The 10,684-nt window shown below is 41.6% G+C and overlaps 1 protein-coding gene across 1 annotated transcript; it reads right to left on the bottom strand.

The window, feature by feature from the left end:
- Nucleotides 1-55: 55 nt before the first annotated feature.
- On the bottom strand, nt 56-1,667 carry pth1a (parathyroid hormone 1a). Its single transcript, XM_054733425.2, has 3 exons — nt 1,488-1,667; nt 1,093-1,178; nt 56-953 (listed from the first exon to the last, which is right to left on the bottom strand). The coding sequence occupies exons 2-3, from the start codon at nt 1,164-1,166 to the stop codon at nt 698-700; spliced, it is 330 nt and encodes a 109-aa protein (XP_054589400.1). The 5' UTR covers nt 1,167-1,178; nt 1,488-1,667; the 3' UTR covers nt 56-697.
- Nucleotides 1,668-10,684: the final 9,017 nt, after the last annotated feature.

Consider the following 10,684-nt stretch of genomic DNA (forward strand, 5'->3'; position numbering starts at 1 on the left):
ACGTCTCGCGAGAACACCACCTACAATGGTGTTCTTACAAATGCAGATACAAATATTCTTATTCCTTTTTATTCACATCTTTAAATACAGAAATAATCACAGAAATAATTATAATAACAATTTACAACATTAAATACAAATCTGCTCAGCTTAAAAAGCAAAACAGCTTTATACTGGCATTGTCAAACATATAAAAATAAACCTTTTTCATATTGTTGAAATGCAGAGGATATTAGGAAACCCAGCGGAAGCTAAATACGTTTTAGCATTTTTACGCTGATATTGCAGGTCAAATATTTACACAAACAATGGAAAATGTAGCTGATAAAGCAGGCTAATACACCTAATGAGCCCTCCAACAGGGGTTTGTCCCCCCCAAAAAAAGGTTAAAAAAAGTCACAAATGGTCCAATTTGAACTTTCTCCTTCATGATGGTTTTACACCAAAACCTTTTTAAATAACAGTGCATACATGTTGGTTTGCCAAGCAGAGGCATTGTCTCATAAATATGCATTTCATAAATAATTAAATAAATAGGATTTAAAAACAGAAGTTAAAATAAAAGAACACAAAGATGCGAAACGTTTATATAGAATCTAAAAAAGAGGGAACAAAAGAAAATGGTCTTAAAATAAAAATATTCAGTGTTGGAAATGTTGCTGCTACTGTCAAGATTCCCAATAAAATCTCCACAAATTCAGGACTGCTTTGATTCGAGGAGCTTCTCAAAGAAGTCTACAGCTTGTTGGATCTCCTCTGATGTCAGCTCACCCAGCTCCGACAGCTCCTCGGGACGCAGCCTCCTGCTACTCTGGATCTTGGCGTCTGCACCAATGGCCCTTGCTGCATTGTGGATGTCTTGGATCCTCATCTGCAGCCACTCCCTGCGCTCCTGCACCTGTTTGTGGTGTCTGAGGTTGTGCATGAGCTGCACCTCGCTCACCGTCCTTTTACTGCAAGATCATCAAAAAGTAAACAAATCATGACAACGTCTGGTGAAAATAAGCTATGCTTGTGATTTAAAACAGAACTCTTATTGGTCATGATGGCATTATGGATATGGAATCTTAAAAAAAAGGAGAGGGATCTTACCTTACGGGGTGTCCTTGACAGTGAATGGAGAGGTATAAAACAACGAGGAAAACACATAGGTTCTTAAAGTCCATTTTTTGGATGACCTGTTAAAAACAAAACAGAATAATAAAGTTTTATTCCTCTATTCTAATAATTATTGACAACAAAATGATCATTAACATGCAACCGTCTGATTCCCTGCCTCAAATCCAGTGAAGACGTTCAAAATTCTTAATAATTTAACCTTTTGTGTGGATTTATTTATTTTTAAACGTTATAATCCCTCCACTTCCTAAGTTACATGATCAGATATTTCACACGATCATCCAAAATGAAAGAAAATATGAAACCATGTGATTTTATTGTAATTAGCCCTGAATGTTCCATTAAACAACAGGTCGAGATGAACATACCTGTGGTGGTAGCTTCTCCTCAGTCCGATTAAAGCACAGATATAGTTGTTGTCTCTCAAGTGAGCCTGGGTTGGTGGTTAGCTCCTATTAGTTATGATAAGCACGGGTCTCCCCAAGTTCCTTTTATAGCCCCGGTGTCCAGTTGTTGATGAGTTGCTTTCATTATTGCTGTTGATGTCATACCTCCAGCCCCTAGAGGGGGCAGGACACGAATGACAACACCTCCTCTTAGCTCCAGGCTTTGACTACTGTCATACAACATCAAACGAATGGCTTTGAACCCAAATACCTTCACACGTTTTTAGATTCCATTAAACACACCCAAGCACCAATCTTAAACTTTTAGAGGAAGGTCTTAGTCATCTGTGCAGATTTCTTATTTTGATCTGTAAAAGGCCTCCAAAAAGCACAACAAAATTATCATTATCCAAAAAAAAAAAAGGTTTGCAACTTCCCCTCTTTTGCACCATTTCACCATCTAATGCTAACCACTCTCCAGCTCGGTTGTTGTTCAGAACCTCTCCCACATTTTTAATCCCACATGTCCGGATTTTTCTCCCTCTCTATGTGTGTGAAGTACACAATCCCATCAGTGACCTTTGTTGTCTGATTCCTTGCATGCCTCACAACAATGGAGGCAACATTAAGATGGATTTATGACTCTCGCTGACTATGAGGGGATCTCCCAGGTTACATAGACTCTTAACTGAGGAATTAACATAGTTTTTATGAGGTTGCTTCTCAAAAAAAGAGATCTTTTATACCAACTTGACGTCAAACTAAACATCCTGAATCAACCAGCAAGTGGGGGTTTGAGAGGTGTGTCGTCGGGTGATGTCGCTGTCGTCACCATCCTGGACGTGACTGACAGGTATGCAGGTTTGTCTTCATGAGAGCCACTCAGGGTCACCGAGCAACTGGAAGTCACCGAACTTTACATCTATGTGCATCGTTTATCAGACCACAGCTTCTGCCAAGCATGCTTTAGGAACAGCTTTTTAAAAATGTCAGAATCTTCCATGAAACAACCAGTGTGTAGAGGTTTGTTCGAAAACAGATTATTTTTGTTTATTTGACACAAGCAGGGAGCTATCCTGAGAAATTTTTGAAGCACTAAAACTTAATTAAATATATTATAAAATACTCACATTTCTGTTTCAAAGCTGTTTCAAAAAGTCCCTGTTTGTGACATCACAAATGGGAAAAGTAGAATAGTAGCTCTCACATGCAAGAGAGCGGCTGCTGCCAGAGGAGGTTTCCCAGATGTCGGAGCTTCTTAGCTTCTGGCAGCTTGCGGTGGATGTGACAAGTTGCAGTTTGTATTTTTAAAGACCAAGTTCACTTGTTTTTTTTTTTCAACACATTTGCAGCGGCTTCTTGTATAAATGAATACCTTGTGAGTTGATCTCTGAAGGGAAAGAACTGGCGCTACTGTTTCAGGAACTAGAAGTGAGCCCAACGAGAGCTGAGCTGAACACGGTAGGTTATGGAATCTTATTTCCTGATATTTGGACATCTCGCCTGTGATTGGCTAACAGCAATGCGACTCTACCACTGACACTGTTTGCTTTGCAACTTTGATATTTCATCTCCACAAATAACACAGGCCTGACGAAGTTCAGCCATGTTGTGGGGTTGCTAATGCTAACAGTTAGCTTCAACTAGCCAAGACATGCTCAGCTCTCTTCTGGACGCTAAATCAACAACAGCCTTCCTTGTCACGAGCCAAGATGAGTGACTCCATCAATGTTATTTGACAATTTGACATGTTCGGGCTTTTTAAGTCGCATATTTTGCTTCTATTTCAATTTGTCGGCGAACTTGCCCTCCGAGACAGAGTCCTGAAACGACGTGATCTAGAAGATACTGAAACTGTCAGGAATTAAACTGCAGAAATCCCTTTATGTGAGAGGGATTTAGTGCAGAGAGCTTCATAAACATGTTTGGTATCAACCATAGAGCTATTATAACTTAAAAGTCTGAGGCTGACTGAGAAATCTACAATGCTTGTTCTTTTGGAAACAATCAGTCACTCTTGAGTTTCACATGCATGCTGAACATTGTCTTCTACACCTGTCTCCTGCTTTTGCTGCCAAAAGAAAATAGGCGGGAAAACGGCTGAGTTGGAAAAAGTCACACATATCTGCATCACACTGTAAATTAGCATTCATGGTCTCACCCACCGTGGATTGTGACCGTGAGAGTCTGTTGTTGATTTAGCCTCCCGGAGAGAACAGAGAGTGTCGCGGCTAGACGAAGCTACAAATGAGCAAAAACAACTCTACGTCGTGCACCTTCAGGCTCCTTCAGGCTTTTATCTGTGGAGATAAAACAATGTTGCACAGCGGACAAAGGCAGATGAAGAGTCACAATGCTGTTTGCCAATCAGACGTCTGGATATTGTGAATTCTAATCAGTCAGACTCGTGATCCTGTGCTTTTTCGCCCTCCACTCCTCTGACAAAACTCTACCAGCCGAAACAGACACAACAGGGCAACAAAGCACATCTGAGCCTGTGTCAGGAACTAGCAGAGGAGAGCTTAACGTGACAGAATTTGTAGTCTGATGTCCCGACATTTGCACATCTTTCCTCTGACTGGCTAAAAACAGTACACCTCTACCACAGACTCTGTTTGCTCTGCGACGTCGATGTTTTATCTCAACAAATAGAACTAGTCTGGAGGAGTTCTGCTGTGTGGTAGAGTTGCTAATGCTAACGGTTAGCTTCTACTAGCCGAGACGTTCTCTACTGTTTCCCGAACGCTAAACCAACAACAGACTTGCCCGTCGTGAGTCGAGATGGGTGAGTCCGTGAATGTTAAGCGACAGTGTGACGTAGATCTGTCAGGCTTTTCTAATCCTACGCAGGAGATAGGTGTAGGAGACTATTTTCATGTTTACCCTGCATGAAACATCAGAGTGACACATTAGAATCAGAAATAATCATTAAAAATGTTTTTTTTTCAGTGAACCACACCTTTAAAGATTTAGAGTTATGAAATAAATACTGGAGTCTGCAACAGATATGCCCCCCTGCAAAGCCCCGCTCTCCAGTTAACAACTAAAAACATAGAAAGCTAATAGTCGTGAGGGAGATAAAGTTCTCCTGCTTTAAATAACCGACTAGTCTGACATTTTGGGAGGACAGTATCTCGATTTTACTTGAATAATTTACCTTTTTAATTCAAAAGCTTAAGCAAACTATGCAGATGTTTCCAGATAAACCGAGAAGGAAGTGACGTCAGCGTCAGCCCAGAGGAAGTTTACAGCCGGTAAACAAAACTGTCAGCGAGGAAAAAAAGAAACCTTTTCTGTGTTTTGAGAAAGAACCAAAAATGCAGTTAGAAACTGAACACAGCAAGAACATACCAACGATGTTTAAAGAGGTGAATCAAAGAAAAGACAACAAAAAGGGATGCCAAACATTTTATTGAAGTTCTACAATCCCAACGTGAGAAAACAGATGTTTTTGCTCTCCAAACTTCTCATTGATCCGAGTTCTGGTTCTGAACTCCTCCCGCTGTCTCCACCAGTGGGAAGAGACATGAGGGCATCAGCAGAGAAAGCTGAGCGTGAGCTTATATTTCTGTTAACGTGCATTCATTCTGTTCTCAGCACGTCTTTTGTTGGAGAAGGTGACAATTAAACATCAGTTTTTGTCCTCCCGGGAAGTCAGCTGCTCCACGTGTTGGGTTGTAAATAAACGCTTGGATCGGTCAGTGAATAATTCCGTTTACATACCAACGCGACAAGATTTACGTTGATGGGTACAGCCCCTTTAGAGAAACTGACCTCCTGTGGCTCTGCTGTGATCCTTTTACAGACAACACTGGCCTCGATCTGTTGAGAGCATATCTGCTGAGCACATTAACCTCTGAACTTCACTTACGTCCCTATCTTGTCATCCTCATTACCTCATGCTTCCTAAATGTGTGTGTGGAGGGCTTCACACTGACCATTGTAGGGTGAAGGAGGAGGCAAACATGGTCAAGGTGATTTCATAAGACAGCAACTATGAAAAAAAACAATACGTGAGTCCAGAAATCGTCATTCTTCCTGGTCAGAAATGAAAGAGACGGCAGGCAGGAATAAATCATTTGAGGAATGACTGGAGCCGCTGTGCTAAACGGTGCTGTCAGCAGACGAGCAGCTAGCATGTCGGGAAACATTCTGACATCCGCAGCTGCCGCAAGTCAGGTGCATCAGAAAGGGAACTCCTCACCCAGACTCCAGAATAACTAACGGAGAGTAAAAAAAAAAAAAGAAAAGAAGTGTAAGCTGCTATTTTCAGGTTAGGCTTTTCTAGAAGGTGACACCACGTTCGAGACGAGTAACAGAAGACGGAAAAGATTCGTAGCTCATCCTTAGATGGTCGGAAGAGGATCTCCAGCTGAGTTTGAATGAATGCAACAAATTCTACAGATCTGATTCAGATTTGAAGGAAAAAAAGCAAATAAAGCCAACAAAACGTAGAAGTTTCTATAACTTCTTCTGCAGATGTGTTAAAGTAGAAGAACAAAGCAACAACAGCAACACCAAATAGTTGTCCACATATATGATAGCTAGAGATGCAGCGATACCACTTTTTTTCAAACCGATACGATACCGATACTTGGATCTGAGCAATTGCTGATACCGATACCGATACTTCTATCACACACAAAAATGTAAGAATTGGATTACAGGTTTTATTTTCTTCTCTGCCTTCAACAGGAAAAAACTGTGAGGTAGCTAAAAAATAAAATATATTAATGGAAATGATCACAAAACTAAAATATTAGGTGAACAGAAATGAGAAGTTACAGTGAAGCCACTTACAGGCAACTGCATTGGTATCGGTTAACTTTTACCGACACCGATGCCTTGGATATCGGTGCATCCCTAATGATGACCATGGGGAGTAATTATGGACAGAAGTAGAAACCATTTCAATCCAAAACTCCTCCTAGTGGCTGGTTGCAGTATACACCTTAAGCCCCTCCCACTCCATTTAAAACAAAAGGATCATTTTCCTGGCCAAAAATAGTTTTAAAACATCACTTCTGATCAACTTTTTCCAAACGTGGTTCAACAATTGTGAGTAAAAATCAAAAAATGTTATGATTCATCTGAAGATTGATGACGAAGCTGGCGAAAAGCAACATTTTCATTTTAGTCTAGTTTTGTAATTACCATGCAAAATGAAAATAAACCTTCATTCTTGATGATGTCATGTGTGCAGACTCGCATTTCCCCGTCTTTACTGGATAAACGACTAAAAAACGCAGTCTCATTCTCAAAGGTGTATTTCTGTCCACCTGTGCAGAGTTTTCTACTCTTGGTAGACTTTCATGCACATTATTCAGAATTAAACTGTCAAAAATCACAGACATTTCCATATGACCTAACTATAGTGCATGCCTCAAAATGTATAGCCTCGTGTTATCAAGCCTAAATAATAAATTGTACAACAGATAACCACGTCTGCCTTTCATAATGGCCACTTGATGATGTCATTTTTTTTATTCTTGCATCCTGATGACAGAGATTTCATAACACATGTTTATGTAGCCAAGCTTACATGAAGGTTTAGCATCACTGCAGTAATTACAGTGTAATAGTAAGAGAGATGAGGATTACTGGCAGTTCACCTCGCCCTCCTGACCCTGCTTTCCCGTAAACTTCCTCTCCGAGTAACACAATATGATTTTACTGCCACCAGACACCAAAACACCGTTACAGTCAAAACTCTCGCCGTGCAGCTGGGAGCCGGCCAAGTTTAATTCAGCATTTCACAAATGCACCCGGCTTTTGTTAAAGCAGGAAGATTTTAGAACGTTTGGCAGAAGCGAATGCATTCAGCCCTTTGAACTGAGAACGCTTTAAAGATGAAGTAGATAGGTCCGAAATTAGCCCGGTTGACTTTTTATCAATTACGTCTATCCAGAAAAACATATGCTTGTCCTTCTACAAGCAGCGGCATAAGACATCAAATCTAATCCATTAAATTAGTCCATTTACAAGCAAAGTCACTCAAAAATGTCGCCTGACAGATTAACGAATCATGAGAACCTAACTCGTTTGAGCTCGGTTAAATGTTTTTAACAAGAAGAGGAAAACGTGCTCTCACTTGCACGCAGACTCCCTCGGGTTTGTTGTCGGCTTGATGCAGTTGCCACGGAAACAAAACTCCCCACAGCTGACAAAAGCAGCGTTGCTCACATGAGCACGGGGGCACAATTAGGGCACTGAGAGGAGGGATTATTGGGTTCTCATTACACCTCCAACATGGTGATGACTTCAGCGAGGCTCTGCAAACGGGATAATTAAGTTTTTACTTAATTAAAAAGGCAAAAGTAGAAGAAAAGCTCAAACAGGAGAGAAACTAAGATGCAGGTGTAGTTATGTGTGTGAATGGGTGAATGAATGAATGACTCTGTGTGTGTGTATGTGTGAATGGGTGAATGACTGATTGTGTATGAATGGGTGAATGAATGAATGAATGAATGGGTGAATGACTGTAGTGTGTGTGTGTGTGAATGAGTAAATGACTGAATGTGTGTGAATGGGTGAATGACTGATTGTGTGTGAATGGGTGAATGAATGAATGAATGGGTGAATGACTGTAGTGTGTGTGTGTGTGTGTGTGTGTGAATGAGTAAATGACTGATTGTGTGTGAATGGGTGAATGACTGATTGTGTGTGAATGGGTGAATGAATGAATGAATGAATGAATGGGCGAATGACTGTGTGTGTGTGTGTGAATGGGTGAATGACTGATTGTGTGTGAATGGGTGAACGAATGAATGGGTGAATGAATGTGTGTGTGTGTGTATAACTGATTGTGTGTGAATGGGTGAATGACTGTGTGTGTGTGTGTGTGTGTGTGTGTGTGTGTGTGTGTGTGTGTGTGTGTGTGTGTGTGTGTGTGTGAATGACTGATTGTGTATGAATGGGTGAATGACTGTTGTGTGTGTGTGAATGGGTGAATGACTGATTGTGTGTGAATGGGTGAATGACTGATTGTGTGTGTGAGTGTGTGAATGACTGATTGTGTATGAATGGGTGAATGAATGAATGGGTGAATGACTGATTGTGTGTGTGTGAATGGGTCAATGACTGATTGTGTGTAAATGGGTGAATGACTGATTGTGTGTGTGTGTGTGTGTGTGTGAATGGGTGAATGACTGATTGTGTGTGTGTGTGTGAATGGATGAATGACTGATTGTGTGTGTGTGTGTGTGTGTGTGTGTGTGAATGGGTGAATGACTGTTGTGTGTGTGTGTGAATGGGTCAATGACTGATTGTGTGTGAATGGGTGAATGACTGATTGTGTGTGTGTGTGTGTGTGAATGGGTGAATGACTGTGTGTGTGTGTGTGTGTGTGTGTGTGAATGGGTGAATGACTGATTGTGTGTGAATGGGTGAATGACTGATTGTGTATGAATGGGTGAATGACTGATTGTTGTTGAATGGGTGAATGACTGATTGTGTATGAATGGGTGAATGACTGATTGTGTGTGAATGGGTGAATGACTGATTGTGTATGAATGGGTGAATGACTGATTGTGTGTGAATGGGTGAATGACTGATTGTGTATGAATGGGTGAATGACTGATTGTGTGTGAATGGGTGAATGACTGATTGTGTATGAATGGGTGAATGACTGATTGTGTGTGAATGGGTGAATGACTGATTGTGTATGAATGGGTGAATGACTGATTGTGTGTGAATGGGTGAATGACTGATTGTGTATGAATGGGTGAATGACTGATTGTGTGTGAATGGGTGAATGACTGATTGTGTTGTAAAGTGCCTTGGGGGGTTCCAGGACTCTAGAAGGCGCTATATCAAATACAGGCCAATTACCGTTTTTACCATCATCCATCAGAGTAGTTATAGTCCGGTAGTCCTGCATGCTGTTTAGTTGTCATCTTAAATCTTTAATCCTAATAGTTAAAAACACTTTGAATAAAGGAACAAGCCGCTGAAACAACTTTGTTGTTTTCAAAACCTGCAGCAGCTAAATTATATGATTTAAAATCTTCCAGTGCACGACAGAAATTCACACATTCATACAAATGTGTCATGTTCTGGTTTAGTTTCCCGAGCCAGGACATTCAGAATCATAAACGGAGACTGGATGAAAGGAATAAACAATATTTGGTAGAAAAGGGGTGAATGAAGGAGCGCCGTCGGTTTGAGGCGAGGGTTCGAGTGAGGCTGGTTAGGGGATCAGTGGAAGACTCGGGTGGTCAGGCCTGAGGTCAGGGTCGAGCTCGAGAGGGGAATCCCGATGAGCGAAGGTGAGTGCGGAGTGAGTAGCTGAGAGCGGGTCGGTCGGGTTGAGCGGGGAGACGTGGTCCAGTGAGATGATCCGTGGTTATGGCTGACGAGGCGGCGACGGCGAGGACACCTGAAGACAGGGAACAGGACTTACAAATGTGCTAAAGCTCAAGCAAGTGCGAAGATTTCTAAAACTCGAGCGTTGTCTTGTGATCTCAGGTTTGAGTATACCAAAATGAGCAATCATCCGGCGAGGTGATGTCGTCTCCCTGCTCCTTTCATACACCAGCTGGTAGATGACAGATTGGCTGCAGCTGCCCGCTCCTCAGTGCCACTCACCTGCAATGAAGCACCCAGAGGTCGTGAATGAACCACTCACCTGCAGACCGTGACAAAATGACTGAATGAGTTAACGGTGAAAGTAAAGTTGGGCAGAAAAAAGACTCGTTCTTTGAACACGTTCCCTGCGTGAAACAAAAAGTCCTTCAGAAAAAGTTTTATTTGTGCATCATTTTGCACATTAGCTGGAACTGATCATGCAGAAGGAAGCTGCTGCCATAACGCTCAAACACGACGTCCATTTTTACGACATTAAACGAAAGTCGAGGATGTGAAGAAGCGTTTCTTGGTCGGAGCATGACTTCATTTATGAAATGTTGTTTTGACTGGCTTGTTGCTACGAAACAAATGGAAAAATTTGTCTCACAAAGACTCTGTCAGCTTCAAACAAGTGCATTCCACAGATTTATAGTTAAAGGCTACACACCCAACCCAAGTGTCACCTGTGATGCACCTCGAGGGGTAACGTACTCTTTGCAGGAGAAGCTCTCTTGACCGCTGAAACCATTAAGGCGAGCTGGAGCAAAGAGCCTTCTGGGTGAAAGAAGCAAAGGAAGAAGATGTGAGGATGGAGAAAATCTGCAAGTCACACC

This window comes from Nothobranchius furzeri, chromosome 4 (genome assembly GCF_043380555.1).
Source record: "Nothobranchius furzeri strain GRZ-AD chromosome 4, NfurGRZ-RIMD1, whole genome shotgun sequence".
NCBI classification, from domain to species: Eukaryota; Metazoa; Chordata; class Actinopteri; order Cyprinodontiformes; family Nothobranchiidae; genus Nothobranchius; species Nothobranchius furzeri.

Coding starts and splice junctions, on each gene's coding strand:
- pth1a (XM_054733425.2), bottom strand. CDS start 1,166: ATGGACTTTAAGAACCTATGTGTTTTCCTCGTTGTTTTATACCTCTCC. Junction 954..1,092: donor TGTCAAGGACACCCCGTAAG/GTAAGATCCCTC, acceptor ATGATCTTGCAG/TAAAAGGACGGTGAGCGAGG.